The sequence below is a fragment of the Papilio machaon genome, chromosome 17, assembly GCF_912999745.1.
Source record: "Papilio machaon chromosome 17, ilPapMach1.1, whole genome shotgun sequence".
In the NCBI taxonomy this organism is placed as follows: Eukaryota; Metazoa; Arthropoda; class Insecta; order Lepidoptera; family Papilionidae; genus Papilio; species Papilio machaon.
In genome coordinates, this window is record NC_060002.1 from 4,653,077 (window position 1) to 4,680,702 (window position 27,626).

At 38.7% G+C, this 27,626-nt stretch overlaps 1 protein-coding gene across 1 annotated transcript; it reads left to right on the plus strand.

Annotated features, from left to right (window-relative positions):
• Window positions 1–400: 400 nt before the first annotated feature.
• LOC106721448 (dynein beta chain, ciliary) lies at window positions 401–27,429 on the plus strand. Its single transcript, XM_045681948.1, has 82 exons — window positions 401–473; window positions 589–693; window positions 801–971; window positions 1,110–1,280; window positions 1,559–1,647; window positions 1,783–1,886; window positions 2,097–2,285; window positions 2,519–2,692; window positions 2,761–2,896; window positions 3,067–3,295; window positions 3,451–3,642; window positions 3,752–3,886; window positions 3,957–4,090; window positions 4,226–4,415; window positions 4,718–4,819; window positions 4,960–5,113; window positions 5,374–5,569; window positions 5,756–5,846; window positions 6,143–6,392; window positions 6,484–6,629; window positions 6,904–7,024; window positions 7,140–7,280; window positions 7,609–7,703; window positions 7,869–8,036; window positions 8,127–8,296; window positions 8,379–8,598; window positions 8,927–9,091; window positions 9,248–9,421; window positions 9,528–9,676; window positions 9,768–9,891; window positions 10,677–10,807; window positions 11,075–11,189; window positions 11,302–11,526; window positions 11,686–11,872; window positions 12,066–12,244; window positions 12,356–12,551; window positions 12,695–12,905; window positions 13,039–13,180; window positions 13,371–13,527; window positions 13,664–13,904; window positions 14,150–14,351; window positions 14,483–14,707; window positions 14,827–15,165; window positions 15,314–15,462; window positions 15,568–15,786; window positions 15,922–16,159; window positions 16,241–16,433; window positions 16,519–16,696; window positions 16,890–17,018; window positions 17,085–17,304; window positions 17,401–17,562; window positions 17,726–17,925; window positions 18,103–18,269; window positions 18,417–18,595; window positions 18,671–18,748; window positions 18,890–19,051; window positions 19,161–19,409; window positions 19,683–19,794; window positions 19,917–20,179; window positions 20,340–20,420; window positions 20,734–20,949; window positions 21,062–21,210; window positions 21,370–21,529; window positions 21,774–21,940; window positions 22,030–22,231; window positions 22,314–22,444; window positions 22,556–22,840; window positions 22,913–23,168; window positions 23,264–23,445; window positions 23,533–23,664; window positions 23,869–24,001; window positions 24,122–24,348; window positions 24,570–24,693; window positions 24,817–24,953; window positions 25,052–25,247; window positions 25,548–25,721; window positions 25,912–25,980; window positions 26,074–26,256; window positions 26,378–26,551; window positions 26,664–26,812; window positions 26,885–27,079; window positions 27,330–27,429. Exons 1-82 carry the CDS (start codon window positions 465–467, stop codon window positions 27,427–27,429), a joined length of 13,764 nt encoding a protein of 4,587 aa, XP_045537904.1. The 5' UTR covers window positions 401–464.
• Window positions 27,430–27,626: the final 197 nt, after the last annotated feature.

The following is a 27,626-nucleotide window of genomic DNA, read 5'->3' on the forward strand; positions in this document are numbered from 1 at the left end:
TAAAAAATCACATTTGGATTTATTTAGTTTCAGTCCAATTTATCTGATGCTCTCAAACTATTTCACAGTTACTTAAAGTAAGTAAGTAGAAATGACACCAAGTCAAGGAGAAAACGGCTACTTTAGAATTTACTTTTACCCACCGGACCGGATCGTACATTGTACACAATTGTACATTGTTGTACACAATTGTACATTTGTAGATCATTATACTATTATAGGTTGGCATGTTATATTAGCAAAAAGTTTAAATAAAATTAGATCGATTCAAATTTGAATTAAAAAAAAAGTAGTTTCCATAGCAACTTGTAAAAGGTTTAATTCAACAAAGAAAATAGATGAAAATATTCCTTAACTTAATAAGTTGTTTTCTGTATACAATATCAGAATTTGATAGGGTATTATTTAACTGATTAATATAATGGATATAAGATATTAAGTGTGTTAATAATACAATTTTCAAAATGGGTGATGTAAGTATCGTAGTCTTCCATAGTTTTTTAAAGCATTTAAGGACTGCTGAACTTAAAAAAACTAGCTGCATTTCCTTTATACTTATAAGTGTCGAGGCTTTAATTTTTTTTACAGAAAGAGGATGTCGACACAAGACTTGAATTCATGAGTGAATATATTATGAAATCTTTAAAGATAAAGCTTGACAAATGGCAAAAGTTTATAACTGGAGACGAAAGGGTATGTTTAACATAGCAAACGTAAATCTGCATTAAGAGGGTAGGCAGAAATTATTGAATGGTACGTTTTGATTGTTTTAATTAAAAAAAAATGTTCTTTTGTTACAGCATATCCTTTTCAGATTTTTTGACATGCCTAAGTATGATATAATTGTATTTCGAATGAATACCGCAGGCCAGCTAACATGCGCTACTTATTTCCCGCCAGTTAGCAGAGGAAAGATGGTGTATTTCTTGAGAAATATCAATGATAAAGTAACACAAACTAATTTGCGTCAGGTAAAATATTAGGGTCTCTTTCAAATCTGTATCTTGTATCTTACAAATTACGATATATAGCGCAAATATAACCTAAACTAACAAAAAAATCTTGTTCAGTTTGGTTAGAATAGGTAATCGTAAATATTAATGTTTTAGGTATTAACAATTGGCGAAATGTCGGGCAACGTGCTCATGGACCTTAGTGTAATGGCTGATGAAGTGATCGGTCCTATGCTGTGTAACCCTGAAAACCAGAAAGGTTGGCCGAAGGTAGTGCAGCAGGACATGCGGCGACACGTAAACGATCTAAGAAGTTTGATGCATCAGGTTACATTTGATCTCACTCCTCACTGTATTTAAACACAGCTTTAATGTTGGTAAAGAAGAAATTATTTTTTACAGGTTTATAACCTGTTATAAAAAACATAAATCCTTTAAAAATCCTTTGAACTTAAATACGTTGTACTTAAATGTATACGTGTGAAATCGATATTGTAGCGCAGAATGGACAGCTTTATATTTTAGATACTTCTCTACTCTACTACCAAGACACATGATTGCTAGTGTTAGTTATTTAAGTTAACTAGTTTGGTATAATTTTGTAGCTAAAAGGAGAGATGTCGAGTCAGGTCATGTTGCCGATGCCTGCTGGCGTAGAGAACATTTACTATGCAGAAACAAGGATAAAGGAAAGGTGACTATTTTATCGCTATCAAGTCATAGAGTTTTTTTACCATTGCTAAATACAAAAATGATTACCTGGATATTTTTGTGTAAACATAAGGTTGCAATGCCCACGTGCCTCTGAACGTACTCGTGTTTATTTCAGTGACGGCGAAGATGTCGATTTGGCTCTAAAGACAAACATTGAAGGTGCAGTTATTAAATGGGCGCAGCAAGTCCACGATCTGCTCCAAGAAGATTCTTATCTTGGTAAAGTCAAAGAGAAATTTATACTTTTTTTATCAACGTTTCTTAAATTTTCACCTCTTAGCTTAGATAAGATGTACATACGCTGATTAAAAATACATCCTTATTCGTATAATAGACTCCACGTAGTTGTTACCATAATCTCGAATCATTACTATTACGTTAATACCACCACTTTAATTAGATACGTTAAGAGATTTAATTTGTTTTTAGTGTTCAAAAAAACTAAGTTTCCGTTGCCAAGTGCCGACATAGACTTCTATACGCAGCGGCTGCGCAACCTTGAAGGAATCTACTCGCAGCTGCGTGACCCGCGCGTCAAGCGCATGGCCCATTACCTGGAAGAAACCAAGAGCGTCTACTTAAATTGCTTCAAGAGCATGCTCACCAACATTGTCGCTGGTGAGACCATATCACAATTACTTAAACATTTCCAGATCTTTCAGATTGCATTTTGGGAGATCCCACGATAACCAGTGGATTGAAAAATAAAATAAAATACACATCGGATTTCTCCTTTATCAAACATCTGCGATCAGAGTTGTATTCAGTAGATAGTTAATGGTAAACTGAAATTATAGAATATTGTTGGGCCAGACTTTAAATAATTCATGCACAATGTCTTCGATGCTCAGCTATAGTGGAATGTCGAGATATCTACGTGTACCAGAAGCCCCTGATCCCTCACTTCGAAGCGATAGAGGGCACGGATTTCCTCGACTCGAAGCCGCTCATCCGACCGATGTTCCACTGCATCGGACTGCTTTGGGGCAGCTCTCGGTATTACTGCAGCGTTGAAAAGCTCATACGTATGTGCCTACTTTTTTGTCTAGTTTAAAAAATGTATCCATATTTAACATTATTTTGACATTTTTAGCATTGTTGCGAGAAGTATGCAATCTCCTCGTGCAGCAGTGCACAAATTCCATAGATCCGCCATCGATATTCCAAGGCGAGCCAGACGAGCAGTTGATGAAATTAAAGAAAGCAGTTGACGTATTAAATCATTTTATGTAAGTCTTGTCGCCATATATTTTTTTAAATTGTTGGTATATGTCATAATATTATTTTTGGGTTCCTTTTGATGTGTAATATTTTTAATTTCGAGTAAGTAATTATATACCGTAGTCAATCCTGACTGTATTTGTTAGATTCATTCTTTATTGAGATCAATAATTTTTAGTGAAACATATTCAATGAACCGGGACAAAGTGAACACGTTTTTCCCGCCGGGCGTGTTGCCGGTGCGCTGGTCCTTCGACTTTGACCGCGTCTTCATGCGCTTCAATGAGTACATGAAGCGGCTCAATATGATCGCGGAGATATTGGAGGCTACAGTCGAGATTTTCAAGTTGGAAAAAGTAGAGTTCTGCGGCCTACGTGGAAAGATTTTGAGCAGTGAATGTATGGAGGTTCGGATATTCTTCTCTGAATTTGGTTTTTTATTAAAGTGTGTAGTTTGGTTCCTGATTGATATCCTATATTACCAACATAGTTAAAGTGGCAGGTAAACATAAGAAACGAAAGAACTCTCAGCACCAAAAACAAGGCTAATATTTTAATTCAGGTCCTAGAGGAATACACCATAAAGTATCAGTCATTGGGCAACATAACCTACGACCCCGCGGACCCGGAAGATCCCTCCTTCATCAAGGACCACAAGAAACACATGGTGGTGTTAGAAGATGTTGACAAGAAGCTAGCTTCGCTCTTTTCACAAGGCTTAGACGAGTGCGAGAATCTGCAACATTTCTTTAAAGTTAGTTTCATCATGATTAGTCAAGTTTAAGTTATGTGATTTGATGGAGATTATAGTTAGTTCATAATATGTACTTTCGTCGAGGTAAATGGATACCATTTTATTACAGTTTTTTCAAATCATTGGTGATCTATTTCATCGTCCCGTTATAAAAGAGGAATTGAAACCTAAGCTTTCTAAGCTTTTGGATTTAATGCATTCTAATTTGGACGACGTAAAAGAAATATTTGATGAAGAAATGGGGGTACGTATTACACCCATCTTTGTGACGGTGTTGTAATTTGATCAAGTGATAATCGTATTTTTATTCTCAGAGATTGACGAAAGGACCACAAAGACCTATGGTGGACCCATTTTTCCCACCGGTCAGTGGTATGATATGGTGGATACACAAATTACGAAAAAGACTTCAAGATCCGATGGAGGATTTTATATTGTTTGAAGATCCGTGCGTATTTATTGTACTTTATCTATCGTAATTATTCCTGACCCTCAATCGTTGTGATATAAAAAAATATATTTTTCGGCCTACTAAATTTCTGTGGTATGTTTTGGAAATACATAAATGTCCTTTAATATTAAGGATAATAACGAGCGAGTACGCGACGTATATGAAGCAAAAGCAGAATGAGATGCTGGGCTACCTGAACGTGCAGGAGGATCGACAGTTCAAGCAATGGTGCGCCACAGTGCCCGGCATCTGCAAGGTGCATCTCGTTAAGAACCTTATCTACCGCGATCCACCATTCGTTCGAAACAATTTTAGTCCAGAGGTAAGAGACACTTTTGGCGTAAGTTCTAGTTTTGAAACAAACTTAGTTATCAAGTACTGTTCTTCTCCTTCTATCTTTATAATACTCCTAGATGTCTTCGTCCGCGCGCAGTTAAAAAAAAATGAAAAATAGATGTTGGCCGATTCTCAGACCTACTGAATATGCTCACAAAATTTCATGAGAATCGGTCAAGCCGTTTCGGAGGAGTACGGTGACGAAAACTGTGACACGAGAATTTTATATATTAGATAAGCTTAAGTGCTATTTATAAACATGGTTTAGTTATGACTGTTCGTTTCCAGTTAGTTCTCTTACTCCGTGAGATACGGTATTTTAAATATTTGGATAAACAAGGGATACCGGCTGAGGGTCTGGAATTATACGACCGGAATGAAAAGTTGCAGGTTAGTAGACATCTGTATTACATTGTACACACATCAGTGATAATGAGATCTGTGATGATAAACGACTAAAATATTGTTTTTAGCTTCCATTTTCTTATTTCATATTAATTTGACTTTAAAAATATTATAACAATAAACAGTACGACATGAACCGACTGAACCGCGCTATTGCCTGGTACAACGCGATCCGCGAGGGCAGCCACGAGACCGAGGTAGCGCTAATTGAGAAGGAGATCTACGCCATCGACCAGCTGCTCGGCCGCGGCGTCGAGGAGTTCACTTGGAACGATGACTGTAAGTATTTTTAAAAGCACCATCACAGTGGTAACAAGTTCGTCAATAGCGACACTGACTACCGTGATAAATGTTTGCTTATCAGTCAATTCTACTACACATATTTAATCAACACATTGGTCATTTAGTTAGATGCCATTTAGTTTCTCTGAATCAACTCGACCGAGAAAGCTTCTTGTGGAACGTCTATGCATTAATATTTTATACCTCTAAGTTTTTATGATAAGTGTAAGTCTAAATTCCTTTTGAATTGTTTATAGTCACAGAGTGGATGGCGGAGGTGTACAGCGCCATCAACACGCTACAAGAACGTGTTTTGACCGCGCAACGTAACGTGAAGCGTGGCTTGGACAACATCGCGGCGTGGGCGGACAAGCCGCTGCACGGGCGCAAAGAGAACCCAGAGAAACTCGAACTGTTGGCCGTCAAAGAACGCCATCCTAGACTCGTGCAGCGGTAACATGATTAGACACTGCTGCCGCGCTGCTGCATTATTTGGTCACAAAGGGTGAACTTTGCTTTAGATCCACATTGAGGGGCTCCTTTAGTGACCACTTAATGATTCTGAGTACGGCAGTTAAAAAAATTGATTAGCCTCTCATACCATTTTTTATGTAAGTTACCTTGATTATTTTATTTTAGACGGAACAAGATCCTTGACAGTCACGCTGAGTTTGTAAAGATTTTGAGCGATAATTACAAATTATTTTTCAACATCCAAGAAGAAGAAGAGGTAATTATAATAAATGTAATTTAGTAGTAATTATTAATTAAACTTGCTACATTAGAGGGTTGAGAGGTTTTTAATTCATTTACTTATTAGTTAAATGTTACAATCAAATCGAATGAGTCGATTAATCTAAGTAATAAATGAAAATTCCTAATGTAAATAAATTGTTATCGTAAATATCTAATACTGTTAACGATATTGTAGAAGGCGTATGTCCAGTAGTGAACTAAGTGCAGTCGAAAATTATGAAATCGAATAATTTTTAAATTGATTGCTTTTTATTTTTTGTAACATAATAGTTGGAATCAGAAGAAGAAGAATTAGAAGAAGTCGATGAAGCAATTCTAGATGACGATGAAAAAGCGGCTCGACAAAAGAAAATAGAAGAGATAATGGCAAGGCGAGAAGAAAGGCACATGATTAGGGAAGAGAGAAGACGAGAGAAAGAGGAGATAGAAAGAGTGAAGTTCGAAAGGAGAGAGGCAAGAAGACTAAAGCGAGAAGAGAAGCAGAATGCGAAATTGGAACGTCAAAGGCAAAGAGAAGCAGGTAAAATTATGATTAGGACATTGTACAGAAATGCATTCTTTGGTACTAATATGAAATTGAAAAAATCAAATTTTGTAATCAAATACTCTAGGAGAAGAAGTGGAGTCTCCGGCGGAAGAAGAAGAGGAAGTAGATCCAGAAGAATTAGCGGATATTGAAGCTGAAAGGATTGAGATGGAGGAGGAGGCATTCAGAGCAGAACGCTGGCCAGCTTATGTCAAATATATCGACGGACTTGTTAGTATCCTCCTTCATTACATGTCTAAAAGAGTCTCTTTTTGAAATGTATTAAAAATAATCACATTTGAAGATATTTGGTATTTGGATGCAGACATTTTTTTAATTAAGCTTCTAAAATATCTTAAGCCTAATTTTTGTCCAAATGTGCTTTAAATGAATTTATATGAAAAATGACGGAAAGCCCAAAAAAATTTTTTTTTTAATTATGTTATTACACATGTAGTCATCATTAATAAACAATGATAATGCTTTTGATCGTTTATATGTCTAGGTCTCTATGCAAGTAATGAAAGCAATACAGACGAGTCTGAATCTTTTCGAAAAGCAGACCGATTTGGAAAAGGGTCCGCGAGTCGCCTTCATGCAAGTTGTTGCTGAGCTCAAAGATCCAGGTTAATAACTTTTAAACAATAAAATATTCGAATTGAAAAGAGCATATTACATGTCTAATAAATAAATAATGCTTATCAAATATGCAAATGTTAGACAAGACAATTTTAATTTCAGACATAGTTTTCACACCATCTCTGGAGCTTCAAGACAATTATGGTCTTTACGACACTCTGAATGAAATGATGAAAGATATGTTCTTGCAAGCCACGCTGTTTCCACGTATCGATCCCATTGTTCCTATTCCTTCCTATGAAGGTTAGTGTTACAGTTGGAAAATACTTATAACTGTATCGATATAGGCAGGTATAGAATAACCTCTTCTTTTAATGCAATTAATTTAATAAACGCAAGGCCTTAATTTGTCTAATTCTTCAGTCTTTCCTTTATATTCCGTCTTCTTATAAAGGTTTTGACAACTGTTTTCAACAGTTGTGTTGCGCTCACCTAATGGAATATTTTTCTTCCCTTCATTATAACATGATTAAGAAAAAATTTAATCCATTCATTACCATTGTAATAAGACATTGATTTTTCTTAATATTTTAAAATTGCGGTGACAATATACTTAATTGTAAATTTACAGATGACATAGCAAATGAAGACGCAATGATAGATCTTTACCATGAATTGTTGAAGAGAATAGAAAACAGCATAAATGACGTCTTACAATATGCCTCGGTTTGTATAATATTTTAGTGTACTTAGACATTTGAAACAAGGTTAAGTGTGTTGTTTGTTACTTATTACCCTCTTTTGGAAATTGCAAATTTCCGCTGGATACAGACGTAAATGACACTGATGTAAATGCAACAATAATTTAGTATATTTTTTTTTCGTATTCAGAAATATGAGAAGTATACCCCACTGTGGATGGAGGACAGGCAGGAGGTGTTGAACAACTTTTTGATGTACGGCAGAGTGATTCCGCCGGAGGAATTCGATAAGTATCGCTTCGAAAACGGAGAGGATCCACCAATTGTGAAACCCACACTCGCAGAATACCAAAAAGAGGTTTGTAAAAAAATCTTGCGAGTAGTAAAAATACAAGTATACGATTAATTTCAGAGATGCGGGTACATTTAATATCGGTACTTATTTCAGATCGATAAATACAATGCGTTATACGACGAAATGGCAGCTTTGCCATCTGAATACCTATGCAATGGCTGGCTTAAACTGGATTTAAAGCGGCTGAACCAGGCCATAATGAACATCATCTGTAAATGGAGTAATCTTTTCAAGCAGAATCTTAAGGATCACGTACATACTAGGTTTGTTTCAAAAATTTATACAAAAAAGAAACAAAATAATAAGTTGTTAGTATGAACATCCGTTCTATTATAATCTTAACAGCTTGGACGACCTGGAGAAATTCATAGAGTATGCGACGAAAGAGCTGTCTGTAGAGCTCGGTGAGGACGACTACGAGGGCTTGCTGCGGGTAATGCAAGTGCTGAACGAGGTCAAGGCTAAGCAAGACACCGGCACAGAGTTCATGTTCGAACCTCTCAGAGATATCATATACCTGCTCAAAGAGTACGGCGTAGAGTTCCCGGAGGAGACATACGAACAGGTATTAACACTTCTTTTTCATGTTTCGTGTAATTTTTTTTTGTAAGATTTTGGTATGAACATTATTTTGTAATGAGTATCTGATCCTTTGCGCATGCTTTCTGGAATGGATAAGAATATTCCATCCAAACGTCAGTATTCCGTTTACACCCTGGTAAGAATATTTTAGGATTTATTTACAGATATTTCATACATTGCATACTCATTAGAGAAGGTACTTATAAAAATTCAAGAAACTTTCACTTTAACAAAAGCACATCTCCAAATGCTCGAAGTTAATGTAATGATAATGTAAAATGTGGCGCCAGCTGACACTAACGATATTGTAGCTGGACGTGTTGCCGGAGAGGTGGCGAAACCTGGTGAAGCTGAGCACGGTGATGAAGAACAACGTTGCCCCGCTGCAGGCTGCGCAGGCGGCGCTCATTGCCAAGCGAGTCGCACTACTTAATCTGCGTATCACTATGTATCGCGATCAATTCTCACGTAAAGAGGTACGAGTTATAGCGACTGCCGAGTAATGGCGTGTAATGGTTCAAAAACTTGAAATCTTAATTTTTTTATTATAAACGTGATTTTACATTTTTTTTGTTAATAAATAAAATATTTTTTATGTAGTTAATCGATAACTTAAAATTAATTACGTTTAGATGTTCCTGGAGTCATGTAAGGATCCTTACAAGGAGATCGACAGTGTGCATAAGGAACTGTCAGGTTTTGAGGATATGATGCAAGGTCTGAGGACCTCTTGCTCGTTGTTTGACATACAACCTCCAGATGAGAAGAGCCTCAAGCAGTGCCGGCGGGAGTTGAAACTTGTGAAGGTATCATTTCACGACCTATGGTCGTTTCTATAAGAAGTAAATTATTATAAATTAACACGCAACTTTTGTGTGACCCAAATTTAAAAACATATGTGATTCATTTTAGCAACTTTGGGACTACTACTTCCTCGTTATGGGAACTATTGAGTTTTGGAAAAAATCGCCGTGGAAAAAGATCGATGCCGATGGTATGGACCAGGAGTGTAAACGTTTCTCGAAGGATCTCCGCCAGTTAGACAAGGATATGAGAACATGGTATATTGACTGAATAAAGAAATAAGTAAAGAAAAAAAAAGAACTAAGACCTGAATTAAAATCTCAGAGTTCATATTTATATTTTCTTTAGGGAGCCATATCTGGCTATAGAATCAACGATCAAGAACTTGATGACATCTTTGCGAGCGGTCACAGAACTTCAAAACCCTGCCATTAAAGATAGGCACTGGATCGAGTTGATGATGGCCACCAAGGTTAGAGTTGTCATAAAATAATTGCACCCTTCTGTCTAAAATTCTATTTTTTTTAATTTTGTATGCATGAGTAACTAAGTCGTCCTGTTATAACGTTTATTAAGTAACACATTTTCTTTAAATTTAGACCTGTATTAGTTATAGTGCATAATATATGGTAGTTTTCTAAACGTGTGTAAATAATATGTAATTTGTCTTTCATTTAGCGAGCAGCACATTCTCATCTTACATCCATCGTCACTATGCATCATCTTTCATTAACAACCAAGCGAAATTTTAACACACGGGTTTCCTTTGAGGATATTTTAAACGATTTCAAATCTTTAGAAGATCTTGCGGCAACTGTTGATCTGGTCCCTAATAAAGAAGAAGACACCAAAATGGATTACAAGCAATATTTACAAATTCAAGATTTTAGAAGAATAAAGATACAAGAAAATCGAAACCGTATTAATAAGTTTATGAAATTAAATAATACATATACGCTTCAAGAAATGAAAGAGAAGGGTATTCAATTAAAATCTATGGCCAAGGAAAAATCCCAGCAAAAACTGTTTGATCATTCATTCATATTGTCAGAATATATTTTGTAAATATGTGTTTTTACTTATAAATGTTTAATGCTTAGATTTATTTACTTTTATAATATGTACATAGATGACTTAATTATTATAGTAAGTAGCAGTAGTTTGATAATTCACCGGAAAACCGCAGGTATGCCTTTACTAATAAATATTAATTTTATGATAATTATAGCTCTCTTGATACTATTTATTGAAATACAGGTGAAATTCCATATCGACGATGACACAACGCTAGCGGATCTGCTTGCACTGAACCTACACAAGTTTGAAGAAGAAGTTAAGACGATTGTGGATAAGTCAGTGAAGGAAGCTGCTATGGAGAAAACACTTAAGTGCGTATTTTATGTAAAAGACGGTAACAACGATGCAAAAGACAAGATGATAAAAGGACATTGCCTTTTGTAGCAATGTATAATTAACTTCTGCATCTTAACACACCTCATCTCTCACAATAAAAGCAAAGTCTAATATTATCCGTATAAAGTTCAATTTCTTCTTTTGCTTGCAATTTCAATTGATTCTTTATGGCCCCTTGAGTCATTGTGAAGTGTTTCCCTAAGTTTTTTTCTACCTAATAACTTTCTTTTTCAATAATTCAGGGAGTTGGACGCCACCTGGGCTATGATGGAATTCGACTACACAATACACGACCGCACCGGACTCCGTCTGCCTAAGGCTAGCGAGGAACTCGTCGAAACATTGGAAGATAATCAAGTTAGTTAATTATGAATTGCAGGACAAATATGAATTTTGCTGAACAAGGAAATCTTAAAGTAAGCTGCTCTAATGATTCATAAAATGACAAAGATAAACTTCCAATTTATAGAACCAAGTTCAAAATATGATGTCGTCGAAGTTCATTGGGTATTACGAAGAGGAAGCATCGCAGTGGCAGAAAAAGCTGGGCACTGCAGACGCTGTGATCGCGCTCTGGTTCGAAGTGCAGCGCAAGTGGCAATACCTGGAGAGCATCTTCGTAGGCTCCGATGATATCCGCGCACAGCTGCCCGAAGACTCGAAGCGATTCGATGGCATAGATAAAACTTTCAAGGTTTGAACAACTTTTTCTTCCAATATTTCTCTAGCCACCCAGGTATGTTTTCAAATTGTGTCAACGTTAGTAGCAAAGAAGTACTGCTTGTAGTAAATTCTTTGTAAACCCAAAGATAATATATTTTTGAACTATACTATCATGAATATTTAATTTTAGGAATTGTTAAAAGATATAGGGACTACACCGAACGTAGTTGAAGCTACTAACAAGCCTGGTTTGCTGGATAAACTAGAAGACCTGATGAAACAACTCAACCTTTGCGAGAAAGCTCTCAACGATTACCTTGAAACCAAAAGATTGGCTTACCCGAGGTTTTACTTCGTGTCTTCCGCCGATCTTCTCGGTAAAATTATCAAATTTTGAGGGCATATTCATTAAATTAAATACCACATCCGTCCATTCTAAACTACAATAAAATAAAGAAGGTCAAGTGTAGTGGGAGTGCCATAAACAAATAAATAAAACCTTCTCTGATTTTTTTTTGAAATGTTAACTCAAAAACTTTAACTTTAATTTAAGTTTAACTATTCCCACAGACATTCTGTCGAACGGCAATAACCCACCAGCAGTGTGCCGCCACCTTACCAAGCTGTACGATAACCTTGCCAAGCTGGTGTTCCCCTCGGCCACCAGTAAGTTGGCCTACGAAATGATCTCCAAAGAGAACGAGGAACATGTGCCATTCAAAGCACCCTGCTGTGATTGTTCAGGAAAGGTACCTTATTGACAAACAATGAAGTACTTAATTAGTTATTAAATAATTTGTTGTGAGGATATAAAAGTTTCTCTATTTTCATGTTATCTAAATAAAATATTTAAATGTCAGGTGGAAATATGGCTGAATCGCGTAACTGATTGCATGCGATTGACACTGCGAGAGATATTTGAGCACAGTGTGAAATCTTACGAGGAAAAGCCCCGAGACGAGTGGGTGTTTGACTGGCCCGCGCAACCCGCGCTAGTGGGCACGCAGATCTGGTGGACCACGGAGACTAACCAGGCATTTGAGAAATTAGAGGAAGGTAAAGAATTAGTCTCTTGCCGTATTTAGAGCTGGGGAAGGTTAAGTTGAATTAATCAACATTACTCGATGTATGATCGCTGTCTATCATAGTAGAACAAGAAGCTTTAATATACGATATGAATGTTATTTTTGTTCTGATAGGTTACGAGAATGCACTAAAAGATTATCAGAAGAAACAAATTGCTCAGCTGAATGCCCTTATTGTCTTACTATTGGGCGATTTGACTGTTGGAGACCGACAGAAGATAATGACTATTTGTACCATCGACGTACATTCAAGAGACGTAGTCGCTAAACTGATTGCGACCAAAGTAGAGAACTCTAATGCTTTTCAATGGCAAAGTCAGCTGAGGTAACGAATTTTGTAGCGAAAATTTTGAAAACATATCACCTAAATGTTTTCTTCTTTCCTTGGCTCTTTTGTATGGTACGGGTAAATTCTCTTCAATTGAATTCAATTTTCAATTCAAAATTTAATTGTGCAGACACCGCTGGGACCTCAATTTGAACAACTGCTTTGCCAACATCTGTGACGCGCAATTCCTGTACGACTACGAGTATCTTGGGAACACGCCACGTCTCGTCATCACACCTCTCACAGATCGCTGCTACATCACACTGACACAGGTACTTTGATTTAGAAAAATCCAAAAAATTTGCTTACTTACAGGCGACAGCAGTAAGACATTCACCAGGATTCGGTTCTAACTTACAATCGAGATTGTTAAGTATTCTTACAGGTTTAAATACTTTTAGCGTAGAGAATAGATTTAGAACTAGTAAAATAGATCAATGTGAATGTAATGTTTGTGTTTAGAGTCTCCACTTAATAATGGGTGGCGCGCCCGCGGGTCCCGCCGGCACAGGAAAAACGGAGACCACTAAGGATCTTGGCCGCGCACTCGGCATCATGGTCTACGTGTTCAACTGCTCTGAACAAATGGATTATAAATCTTGTGGAAATATTTACAAAGGTGAAAAGGAAAAATAACTTTGCAATTCGATTTTTTAAGTAAGACAACTATACATCATAATTACCATAAATAAGCATTTTACACATAACATACACCATTTAAACTTGTTATATTATATCATTATATATAACGGTAGGTCTTGCTCAAACTGGTGCGTGGGGCTGCTTCGACGAGTTCAACCGCATCTCAGTGGAAGTGCTGTCCGTGGTATCGGTGCAAGTGAAGTCCGTACTGGACGCCATTAAAGCCAAGAAAAAGAAATTTGATTTTATGGGCGAAATTATATCTCTGATCCCCACTATTGGCATGTTCATCACAATGAACCCCGGGTACGCGGGCAGAACGGAGTTGCCTGAGAATTTAAAGGCACTGTTCCGGTAAGCCCGTGACACTTGTAACAAACTCTGTAGAAACCCTATTTTATGTTTGCTTGTTTTAATCCGGTTTAGGCATTTTGACATCTATAATTTTTAGTTCTAATGAACTTATTAGCAACGTGCGCACTGGCAACCCTTAAGTTGTCTTTTAAGATGTGCTAAAATGTTATAAGAAGAGTTAATTAATTTTTATGTTTATTTAATTGTTTGAATTAAACCTTTGTGTTATTTTTTTGCTATATTAGTCCATGCGCCATGGTAGTGCCTGACTTCGAGCTGATCTGCGAGATCATGTTGGTGGCGGAGGGCTTCCAAGAGGCGCGGCTACTGGCGCGCAAGTTTATCACGCTGTACACTTTGTGTCGCGAGCTCCTCTCCAAACAAGATCACTACGATTGGGGTTTAAGGGCTATCAAATCCGTGCTTGTCGTAGCCGGATCATTAAAGGTTTGTTAACTTATATTTTTTATTAGACTAATAAGGATTGGAGAAGTAAGTAAGTTAATAGTTTCCTCTAAGTTTCTCTGAGAGTCTGACATTGATAGAGACCATTTTTCAAGTTTTATAAATCTTTTCAGAGAGGAGATCGTTTAAGACCAGAAGACCAAGTGCTAATGCGTGCTTTGCGTGATTTTAACATTCCAAAGATCGTAACTGACGATATGCCGGTGTTTATGGGACTTATTGGAGATCTGTTTCCGGCACTGGACGTGCCTCGAAAACGAGATTTTGACTTTGAGAAAAACTTGTATGACGGCGCAGTATCCATGAGGTTGCAACCTGAACCAGGGTTCATATTGAAGGTTAACTTGATTAACATATATTACTTAACGTACTCCATACAAAAAAGGATCTGTCTATCCATTTAAACTAGTAATCTCTCTTTTGAGATTCCCAACAATGGTAACTAATCTTTTTACAGATGGTGCAATTGGTGGAACTCTTTGCAGTGCGTCACTCTGTGTTTATTGTCGGCTTTGCGGGTACCGGAAAATCGATGGTTTGGCAGTGTCTGCATAAGACGTACCACATGCTGAAGTTGAAACCGTATTACAACGATTTGGACCCCAAGGCGGTCACCAACGACGAATTGTTCGGAGTCATCAATCCGGCTACGAGAGAATGGAAAGACGGTCTTTTCTCGACCATAATGCGTGACATGGCGAATATGCCAGGCGATGGACCTAAGTGGATTGTTCTCGATGGCGACATTGATCCTATGTGGATTGAGAGTCTTAACACACTTATGGATGATAATAAGGTTTATGTACACAAAAGGCGTTAAATAAATTCTATATAGCTCATAAATGGAATGCGAATAATACATCCGACAGTATATTTTATTTTAATTTCTATTGTTTTTATTTTTAGTAGAGTAGAATACCTATAATATGTATTTTCTTATTCAGGTGTTGACGCTGGCGAGTAACGAAAGAATTGCTCTAACGAAGTCGATGCGACTGCTGTTCGAGATTGCATCACTGCGCACCGCCACCCCCGCCACTGTGTCTCGTGCCGGCATACTGTATATTAACCCACAGGATCTCGGCTGGAATCCGTAAGCACAAATAAATAAAATGCTAATGCTATTAGTTTAAAAAATTCAAGAAAATCCAGTTGTATGTCCATATGTAGTTTACTATAGTATACTATCTTCTATCAGGTTTGTAGCATCATGGATAGAGACGACGCGTGACGACGAATCGGAGAAGGCGATGTTGACAGTAATGTTTGACAAATACATACCTCCGCTGTTAGAGACGAGCAAGAAGTACAAGCGCATCACGCCGCTAACAGATCTTCAGCAGATACAGCTCACTTGTTACTTGCTCGAATGCTTTCTCAACAAGTCACTGCTGCCCAGCGACTGTCCCAAGGAATGGTAAGCTGATATAAAATTCACGGGAATATGTGTATATAGGATTTTTTAATTTCAAAATAACAACACTTTTATTTACTAGTCTTGACATAGTTTGTTTAAACATAAAAATATTATAATAAATAACATTTATTTAAGGTACGAAACATACTTTGTTTTCTGTGTGGTATGGGGTTTTGGCTCTGGACTATTCCAAGATCAGCTCGTGGATTGGCGCAACGAGTTTAGCAAGTGGTTCTCCAATGAATTCAAACAGATTAAGTTTCCACCGTCAGGAAACGTGTTCAGCTTCTTTATTGATCCGGAGACAAAGAAGTTCCTACCCTGGTCGGAGAAGGTAGAAAGTTTTGAGTTGGATCCCGACTTGCCACTACAGGTTTGTTTCATACATTATGTTCCACATATAGTCTTCTTTTAACTAATAGTTGACATGGTGTAAGCATTTTTTCTTCTTTAGTCGTGCCTCGTGTCGACCTCGGAGACGACCCGTATTAGATTCTTCATGGACTTGCTGATCGCTAAGCAGAAACCGGTAATGCTGGTGGGCGCTGCGGGCAGTGGCAAGACGGTCAGTGTCGCTGCCAAGCTCAACGCACTGCCCGACTCCTACGCCCTCACCAGTGTACCGCTCAATTTCTATACAACGTCCGGTTAGTGATTTCATTGCTAGCTTTTTATTGGAAATATTTAATTGTTAGTGTAGATAATATGTTCAAAAATTTTATTTCGTGACAGAAATGATCCAGAAAGTTCTTGAAAAACCATTGGAGAAAAAATCGGGTCGCAACTTTGGTCCACCCGGTAGCAAGTTCATGATCTATTTTGTGGATGACATGAACATGCCTGAAGTGGACCTGTACGGCACCGTGCAACCTCACACGCTCATCCGCGAGTTTATGGACTACAAGCATTGGTAAATTAATGTATCGTCTACATACTTATACGTCATAAAAACAAAGCCATGAAGGACAAATTCTTTACTCATTATAAAATCGCAGCAATTCCATAAAACGGAAGTTTGGTTCTCATTCTTGTCGTTTTTACCACTGTTAAAAATAATCAATCTTTCTTACTTGTTTCTACAAATTTGACTATTATTGTGGCAGGTACGATAGACAGAAGTTGACATTGAAAGAAATATCGAATTGCATGTTCGTATCGTGTATGAACCCGACGGCCGGCTCCTTCACTATTGATCCGCGCTTGCAAAGGCACTTCTGCACTTTCGCTGTCAGGTAAATGACATAATTATTGACTAAAAAAATACTTATGATTTTTCATTCTAATATGTACCTGATTAGTTTCCCAGCGCTGGACGCATGCTTCCACATCTATAAGCAGATCCTGTCGCAACACCTCGCCAACCCACTGAACAAGTTCAGTCCGTCAATTCAGCGCTTTGTCGACACCATCGTCAACACCGCGCTCGCCCTCCACACCAAGCTCGCCGCCAACTTCCTACCCACCGCAGTCAAGTTCCACTACATCTTTAATCTACGGGACCTCTCAAATATATTCCAAGTATGCATAAGAATATTACTACTTGATGAAACTAATCTTTCTTTCTTTGTATAGTTAAACAGTTCATTATTTCTTGTTAATATACACATTCTTTAGGGCATTCTGTTTACAACCGGTGACGTGATAAAACAATCGTCGGAGATGATCCGGCTGTGGATGCACGAGGCCACACGCGTCTACTCGGATAAACTCGTCGACTCGGAGGACAATGACACATTCAACAAACTTATCGCGGAAACTATCAAGAAGAATTGCGAGGTTAGAAGACCAAATCACAGTTTAAGAATGAAGAATATATTGAAATAACTAATTAAAACGACATAGATAGTTAAATATTATTTCTGTTATATATGTACAATATTTGCTTACTTTCTCTCATTTTTTTAGCTATTTAATAGTCTAATTTATTACTTTTATCTAGGATTTCGATGAAAATTTAGTGTTTGAAAAGCCTCTCATCTACTGTCACTTCGCGGAGGGTATCGGAGACCCCAAATACAACCCTATTCGTGAATGGGCGCAGATCAAACGCCTACTGGAGGAGTCTCTTTCCTCATACAACGACCTTGTCGCCTCTATGAACCTTGTGCTCTTTGAAGATGCCATGTACCATATCTGCCGGTTAGTCAACAACTCAATTTACAAAGCTGTTCATAGTATTACGACTCACTGGTTTTTACTCAGAGTCGTTTAGTAGTTACATAAAAAAATTAAGCGTAGATGTCGTATATTAAATCTACTTCAGGGGAAACTCTCTTAATGGCTCTGAGTGTGACAGGCTTTATTAATTTTCTATAGTATAAATCGTATCTTGGAATCACCGCGTGGCAATGCATTGCTGATCGGCGTGGGTGGGTCTGGAAAGCAGTCGCTGTCGCGGCTCTCCGCCTTCATATCCTCCCTCGAGGTGTTCCAGATCCAGCTGCGCAAGGGTTACAGCAGTAACGACCTTAAGGTCGATCTCGGTAAGAGTACATAAATATAAATACTTATCAATTGCAACGTCTCTGATCTTATACTTATTTATGATAGACAGCTGGTTATGTTTGTTTAAATTAACATGTCGCTAAAAAACAAGGTTTAAATGTAACAAGAGATATGTAACATTCTAGCCGGGCTGTACATTAAAGCGGGCTTGAAGAACATAGGCAACGTTTTCCTGATGACGGACGCCCAGGTTGCCGAGGAGAGGTTCCTCGTGCTCATCAACGACTTGCTCGCCTCCGGGGAGATCCCTGAACTGCTTGCCGACGATGAAATTGAGAATGTTATTAATGGAGTACGGGGAGAGGTGATGAGTCCATCTAATGATATCAAAATTATTCTCTTTTTTTAATAGTTTTAACATTTTATGTATTGCTTTTAGACAAAGGCCACGGGGGTTCCGGACACGCGAGAAAACTGTTGGAAGTTTTTCATAAATCGCGTACGCACTATGTTGAAGGTCGGTGCATAAAGATTTTGCTTAGATTTTGATGAATATTAGAATAGACCTAATAAAATGATAGAAACTATTATTACTCAAATCAATTTGTTCAAATAATAGTAAGTGAAGTTTTCTTAAATAAATGTCCTTATTATATAGGTAGTCCTTTGCTTTTCTCCCGTGGGTGCGACGTTGCGCATACGCGCCCGCAAGTTTCCCTCGATCGTGAACTGCACGGCCATTAACTGGTTCCACGAGTGGCCGCAGGACGCGCTGCGCTCCGTGTCCAAGAGATTCATCTCTGAAGTACGCTCGCTACCGGTACGATGCTATGCTTTTCTACGTTCAATTACAAAAAAAACATTATATAACGTTGCAATCTTTGAAATAAAGTGGTTAAAAAACATACTTTTTTGTATACTGTTTCCAGGCGAAGCTCGTGGAGCCGGTGGCAGTGTTCATGTCGCACGTGCACCAAAGCGTAAACAGGATGTCGGCGGTGTACTTCCAGAACGAGCGTCGGTACAACTACACCACGCCCAAGACTTTCCTGGAGCAGATCGCACTCTACGGCAAGCTGCTCAACACCAAAACTGATGAGCTGCTCATGATGATTGAGAGGCTTGAGAATGGATTGGACAAACTTGCCTCGTGTGCTGCTGATGTTGCCGTTTTGAAGGTTAGTTGACTTGACGCTGGCTTTTATCGTATTTTAGCAACGCTCACTATAATTGTATGTTAGGTAGTTATGTATATATATATCTGTTTTAAATTGCATATATGAACAAACATTTTTTAACACGATTTAAAATTGATTGTATTTAAGATTATTATTTACATATTAACTTATTTTTTATATTTAATTGTTCACTAATATTTGTTAAACTATCTTTATCTTATAGAGTAATAGAGTAAAATACCCATAAATACTAAATTTACTGATAACACCTAGGTGACATTAGCGGAACAAGAACAAATATTGAAGGTTAAAAATAGAGCCGCCGAAGAATTGATTGAAGTGGTCGGTGCCGAGAGTGAGAAAGTGTCAAAGGAAAAAGCTTTCGGTAATAATGTATTATAATAGTAACATTTATGTGTATTTTGTACATAGCCTTTATTCCTAAACTTGTAACCTACGAAATGTTTTAGACAATTGTTATAAAATTATTTTTCATCATCTTTTTAGCCGCTGAGGAAGAAAAAAAGGTGAAAGTGATTGAAGAGGACGTCACAATAAAGGCAAAGATATGCGCGGACGATTTAGCCAAAGCTGAGCCAGCGTTGATTGCAGCGCAAGAGGCGCTCAACACTTTGAACAAGAACAACCTCACTGAATTAAAGTCTTTTGGCTCACCGCCTGATGCTGTGGTCAACGTTACCGCAGCCGTGCTGGTACTCTTCTCTAAGAAAGGAAAACTGCCTAAGGACAGGTCGTGGAAAGCTTGCAAAGTAAATAATATTTTTGTTTGCTACTCGCACTTTGTAATTTGATCTTTGTGTGCTTAAATTTGAGGTTTAACTAGTTAACATAAACATTAAATAAAACGTAGATAACTAAAACGCACAAACTGATTTTCTGGTTGTATTCAACGTGACTTGTTAATTTCAGCTTATGATGGCAAAAGTAGATCAGTTTTTAAATGATCTCGTCTATTACGATAAAGAAAACATACATCCAGACGTGGTTAAGGTAAGAATTCCTTGATATTCTTCTAAATAAAATATGTATAATTTTATTACATACTAGGTGTCGCTCGCACCCGTAGCCCGCCCGTTCGCGCGTAGTTAAAAAAAAACAATAGGAGTATGGAAAATAGATAATAGCCGATTCTTAGACCTACTTAATATGCCTATAAAATTTCATAAAAATCAGTCATGCTGTTTTGGAGAAGTATGGTAACTAATATTGTAACACGAGAATTTTATATGTAAGTTTCCCATTTTGAATTCGGTGTTTCTTAGACTAAGGGATTAAAATTATTAAATAAAATGAAATGTGTCAGGCGGTGCAGCCGTACATAAAGAACCCGGAGTTCAACCCGGAGTTTATAATGTCCAAGTCGGCGGCCGCCGCTGGTCTGTGCGCTTGGGTTATCAACATTATCAAGTTCTACGACGTGTACGTGGTGGTGGAGCCCAAGCGGCGCGCGCTCAACGCTGCCAACGCAGAGCTGCAGGCTGCACGCGACAAGCTCGCCTTCCTCACTGACAAAATAAAGGTTATTCATACTAAAAACATACAAACATACTTTAAAACATAACTATACCGTTTACTGTGTTGAAGTACTTGTGATTTTTGGCGGTGACACTTTGAATATTTTTATTTTATAGGAATTAGAGGAACAGCTCGAGGGGCTGTTGAAGGCTTTCCAAGAGGCCGTCAACGAGAAAACGAAATGTCAAGCGGAAGCTGATGCAACAAATATGACGATAGATTTGGCCAATCGTCTCGTGAATGGATTAGCTTCCGAGAAGATTCGGTATATTTAGTAAAATACTCTTTCAGTAATATTTTTTTGCTTTTAACAATACTTTCTTAATAATGGTACATTAGGTGTGTATATAAAATTAATAAAAGTATTAAAACAATGTAATTAGGTTTGATATATGGAATTAGGAATAATTTGTATAAATTGTAGATGGTCAGCGACGGTTGTAAATCTGAAAGAGTCTGGCGTGCTGTTGCCGGGCGACGTGTTGCTGGTGACTGCGTTCATATCGTACGTGGGCTGCTTCACGCGCAAGTACCGCCAGCAACTGCTAAATGACGATTGGGTCCCCACGCTCGCCAGATCCGATGTAAATCATGACAGCTACACATCATTATTATCATTTTAATTTTTATATATTTTAAAATTTATAATTACAACCATAATTATTATCATCTTTAATTATTGTCACTATATCTACTTAATAACATGTTGTAAAAGGTAAATCAAAATATGTAACTATACTTACGTTGGCAGTAGTCTTTTGTGTCCTGCTTAGCCAATAATGCGTTCGTATTGAACTTAAATTAAATTTATTTTATTTAATCATCCAGCCGAAGATTGAGATGACGGAAGGTCTGGAGCCGCTCTCGATGTTAACAGACGACGCGCAAGTGGCTTGTTGGAACAACGAGGGCCTGCCCACCGACACCATGAGCACGGAGAACGCCACCATATTGTCCAACTCCGCGCGCTGGCCGCTAATGATAGACCCACAGCTGTGAGAGTCTTTTAATTTTGTATTTGTAATTTAGAAGAAAACCTAGACTAATATAGAGTTCATTGTTTTATCCATATTTTTCTTTGCAGACAAGGAATTAAATGGATCAAATCGAAGTACGGCGACAGTTTGGTGGTGATTCGTCTGACGCAGCGCAACTACTTGGACCGCATCGAGCGCGCCGTCAGCAACGGCGACGTGGTGTTGCTCGAGAACATCGGCGAGACCGTTGATGCAGTGCTCGAGCCGCTGCTCGGCCGCGTGCTTATACGCAAGGGACGAGTGCTCAAGGTACATATCGGCTTCCGGTCTATACCAACAATATTATATTTTTTGTTGTATTAATTAAATGAATAATCATTGTTGTCATCAGATTGGTGATAGAGAAATAGACTATGATCCGAGGTTCCGACTTCTCATACAAACAAAATTAGCGAACCCGCACTACCAGCCCGAAATGCAAGCGCAATGTACTCTTATTAATTTTACTGTAACAAGGGATGGGTGAGTACAAATTTTTCAATAGTATTGGTAATGTGTATGGAAAATTACATTTCTTGAGTCGTTTAATTTTATTATTTATAATGCATGTTAGTACTTTTAATTCAACTCCAGTTTAGAAGAACAGCTGCTAGGTGAAGTAGTAAAAGCCGAAAGACCGGATTTGGAAAGTTTGCGCGCCGGTCTCACCAAACAGCAGAATGACTTCAAGATTACTCTCAAGTCGCTGGAAGATGATCTGCTGAAACGATTGTCTTCCGCCGGACCTGACATTTTGAGCGACTCCGCACTCGTCATCAATCTGGAGACCACGAAGAAGACCGCGGCGGATATTGAGATAAAGGTGGAAGAGGGAAAAGTCACGGCCGTTAAGATTGACGAAGCTAGAGAGAGATACAGGTGAGAAATTATAAACACATCGTTATTTGAGTCCATACATTTGATTATAATTATTTTTTACCATAATTACAGACGAGCAGCAACCCGCGCCTCCCTCCTGTACTTCATCCTGAACGAGTTGTACAAGATCAACCCGATGTACCAATTCTCACTGAAGGCATACAGTGTGGTGTTCAAGGACGCGCTGGCGAAGGCCACGCCCTCCGAGGAGCTAGAGTCGCGAGTGGTCAACCTGCTCGACAGCATCACCTTTGCAGTGTTCGTGTATACCAGCAGGGGACTTTTCGAGAAGGATAAGCTTATCTTCTTGTTTCTTATCACACTGCAGGTGAAGTTTTATGTTTTGTAAAGCTTTCATATTTGAATTTTAGCCGCTAAACAAAATTAAACAATTATTTTATTTTATTCCATTATGATTCGCAGATTTTGCAATGTGATGGGAAAGTGGACCCTAGAGAGTTAGACTTTTTGCTTAAGTACGCGGTGGCACCGGAGCCATCACCGTATACGTGGTTGTCCAACAACTCGTGGGGTGGCATCATCGCTCTTGCCAAAACCGACGCGTTTGAGAATCTCGACAAAGATATCGAAGGCGCTGCTAAAAGGTAATTACCGTACTACTTATATTTTATGATGTTTGGAGACCATCACGAACAATTGCAACCATTATTTTTGTAAATGTATTGTGTTAGATGGCAGAAGTACACGGACGGCGAGGCACCCGAGAGGGACAAGTTGCCGGGCGAGTGGAAGAACAAGACATCTCTCCAGCGACTGTGCATCATGCGCGCCCTGCGCCCCGACCGCATGTCCTACGCCTGCGGGTAAATAGCCAGTAACCACCATTAGCAGAACATGAAATACGCAACCACCTTATAAGTTAACATTGTAGAGTTCTAGCGTAGTAAATATATTTTTATCTTTACCTATTGATAACAGTGTCTCCCATTCAGTGCGGCTATATCCGTTTAAGTAAGTACGAGTAGTCAGAAATGTATTCAATTTCATGTACTTATTTATTGTAATAGCGCGTTCTGTGAAGAAAATCTCGGCACGAAGTACGTTGAGGCTCGTACTCCGCCGCTCGAAAAATCTTACGAAGAGAGTACGTCTACCACCGCCATGTTCTTCATTCTGTCCCCTGGAGTGGATCCGTTGAAGGTAATTATATTGCACATCTTTACTTAATTTAAAAAAATAATAAAAAAATTAGATACACATCATCAAAATTAAATTGTACATTGTTGTGTATTTATATGTACATTATTTTAATTGTTTTAGGATCTAGAAAAGCTGGGCAAAAAGATAGGTTTCTCGACTGATAAGAAGACTTTCCACATAGTGTCGCTCGGCCAGGGTCAAGAGGTGGTGGCAGAGGAGGCCATGGGCGTGGCGTCCTCCGTTGGCCACTGGGTCATCCTGCAGAACATCCATCTCGTTGCTAAATGGCTCGCGACATTAGAAAAGAAAATGGAAGAGACCTTTGAAAATCCAAGGGAAGAATACAGGTTAGACGAAATATCTATTAAATTAATTCATTTTGGAAATCACTTTTTCTTCATTGTTGAAACAATGTATTCAGATAAGTTCTTTCTTTGAAATGAATTGATGTTCTCTGTTCAGGGTATCGAGAACCTACTTGAGCGGCAATTCATAAGTCATTACCAGTAAAAATAATTGTACGCATCTTAATCAATAAAACAGCTCATAACAATACTTTGCTTTCCAGACTATTCCTTAGCGCCGAGCCGGCAGCTGACCCAGCATACCACATCATTCCACAAGGCATCTTGGAATCCTCCATTAAAATCACCAACGAACCGCCCATCGGCATGTGGGCCAATCTGCATAAAGTACGTAGATGACCGATAGTACCTGGTAGCTCTGGTAGTATTAGTAAATTAACTTTAAGTTATAACCATGGTGCGATATTTTCTTGACATTGAAAAATCTTTCACATGCTGTGTTGATCGCAGGCTCTGGATAACTTCAGTCAGGAAACCCTCGAGATGTGCAGCAAGGAAGCCGAATTCAAATCTGTACTTTTTGCACTATGCTACTTCCACGCAGTAGTCGCAGAGAGAAGAAAGTTCGGTCCACAAGGATGGAATAGGTAAAGGATTATCGTTCGGGTCATTTTATCTGCTACTTCGGCATTCAGATTTGTTCATTGTTCACTAAGGAAGTATCTTCTTCACTTTTGAATATCAGAGTTTATCCGTTCAACTTCGGCGACCTGACGATCTGCGTGTATGTGTTATTCAACTACCTGGAGGCGAACCCGCGCGTGCCCTGGGAGGACCTGCGCTACCTGTTCGGGGAGATCATGTATGGCGGACACATCACCGACGACTGGGACCGCCGCCTCTGCCGCACCTTTCTCATCGAGTACATGCAGCCCGAGCTGGTCTGTTTCCATACATTATGATTATTCGTAACATTGTAATTCTCACAATAATTAAAGATTGCTGGCTTTCTTTGAATGCAATCTTACTAATATTATAAATGCGAATATTGTATGTCCAGATCTTGTATCTGTAATTTGTATTGGATATAACATATAGCCTACTAAATATTATTTTTATAATTCCGAACGAACGGAGTCGTGGACGTTAGCGAGTTTGTAATATTTGTCTTATCCCAGGTTTTAATAGTGACTAACAACTATGATCAATGTTAGATGTGTTAAAAATATAGATTTTCACAGGTGGACGGTGAAGCACAACTGGCCCCAGGGTTCATCTCACCGCCGAACTCCGACTACGTGGGTTACCACCAGTACATCGATGACTACCTTCCCGACGAGACGCCCTACCTGTACGGCCTTCACCCCAACGCAGAAATCGGGTACCTAACCACAGTGTCGGAGAGACTGTTCAAGGTAACAAACTTATAGCAATTGTAACCTCTTCTGAAGTCCATAGATATATGCTCTAGCTCTCTAATACAAAAATCTTAAATATTATTTGACGTTCTTTACCTTGACGTGCGATTTAACAATAAAATTTGCTTTCCGCTTTTCTTCAATGTGCCTCTTCTTATTTTTATTAAATATCTTTGGATCGTTTCAGGTTGTTTTCGAGATGCAACCTAGAGACGCCGGCGCCCAGGCTGGCGGTGGCGCTACTAAGGAAGAAATGGTATGAACCACTATCAAATTACGCACGAAAAACACCTAAACCAATAAATTATCACTGATCAGAATATATAAATGATAGTGTATTTTGTTTTAGGTGCGTATTTTACTGGACGACATAATGGATAGAATCCCAGAGCCCTTCAACCTGCAAGAGTTGATGGCAAAAGTTGAGGAGCTGACGCCGTTTACCATTGTCGCCCTGCAAGAGTGCGAGCGGATGAACCGGCTCATGGGAGAGATTCGACGCTCACTTAAAGAACTGGAACTAGGTCTCAAGGTACAACATTTAATTATTATGGCAATTTTGTTTAAAAATTTAGCTTCATCTATCAAGAGATGAACTGTCGGACGTACGTTCTCCATTAGCTATAACAATAAAAAGTAAGATATGATTTTAGGGCGAGCTGACGATCAGCAGTGACATGGAGAACCTGATGGAGTCGCTGTTCATGGACAAAGTGCCGGACTCGTGGACTAAGCTCGCGTACCCCAGCCTGCTCGGCCTCGCCGCCTGGTTCTCCGACCTCTGTCTGCGCCTCACCGAGCTCGAGAACTGGTCCGGGGACTTTAATGTAAGATTTTTATACACATTTGACCTGATCATTTTTTTTGTTGGTACAGATAATCGACAAGACAATTTTGAAAAGTCGTGCAATGTTTAATATGCACGGTGTTACACTCCAGCTGCCGCCGGCGGTGTGGCTGGCGGGTTTCTTCAACCCTCAGTCATTCCTCACGGCCATCATGCAGCAGACGGCGCGCAAGAACGAGTGGCCGCTCGACAAGATGTGCCTCAACTGTGATGTCACCAAGAGGAACAGGCAGGACTTCAAGTAAATATATCTAGATTTTTCTCATTAATTACTTATCGCGATGATGGTTCAAGTGAAACAATTTTTTGTCAGTGCGCCGCCACGCGAGGGTGCCAACATCCACGGATTGTTCATGGAGGGCGCGCGATGGGACACAATGACGGGCGGCATCGTGGAGTCGCGCATGATGGAGCTGTTCCCGCTCATGCCTGTCATCTACGTGCGCGCTGTCACACAGGACAAGCAGGACACACGCAACGTTTACGAATGCCCAGTATACAAAATTCGGTTAGTACACTAAAACCTCCCTTTCCTTTTTCTTGAACAGTTCTAACAATATTTGTCTACCATTTTTTACAATGATATTACATATTTTCATATTCAAGAAGATTTCGATTGTGCCAAAATTTTAGAAAGTACAAAAATAATCTAAAAAGCCTTTAAAAGAAGGTCTTGGGGAGGATTCCAGTGGCTCTAAAATTGTCTATATTCTTAGTGAAACACAAACACGACTTATATCGTTGTTTTTTTTATCCAGCATGCGAGGACCAACGTTCGTGTGGACCTTCAACTTGAAGACTAAAGACAAGCCGACGCGCTGGACACTAGCCGGCGTTGCGCTGCTGCTTGGCGTATAGCAAATATTTGTTAATCTTAATGTTATTGCTTTTTTGATTTAATTAAAAGTTGTTTATTAAGCTCATTTTTCATTGTCTACAAATCCATCTTCAAATCAATCTATGAAACAAGTCGATCCTCGACCAACTAGCCGACCAACTAGTAGACTAGCAAATCGACCAACTTCGACGTTGACGTTTACGTTTAGGCATTAAAA

Bases quoted from the DNA above. Each gene is read 5' to 3' on its own strand.
- LOC106721448 (XM_045681948.1), top strand. The intron at 8,297-8,378 runs GTTTGTTTCAAA...TAATCTTAACAG, and splicing joins AAGGATCACGTACATACTAG to CTTGGACGACCTGGAGAAAT. The intron at 26,552-26,663 runs GTAAGATTTTTA...GTTACACTCCAG, and splicing joins ACTGGTCCGGGGACTTTAAT to CTGCCGCCGGCGGTGTGGCT.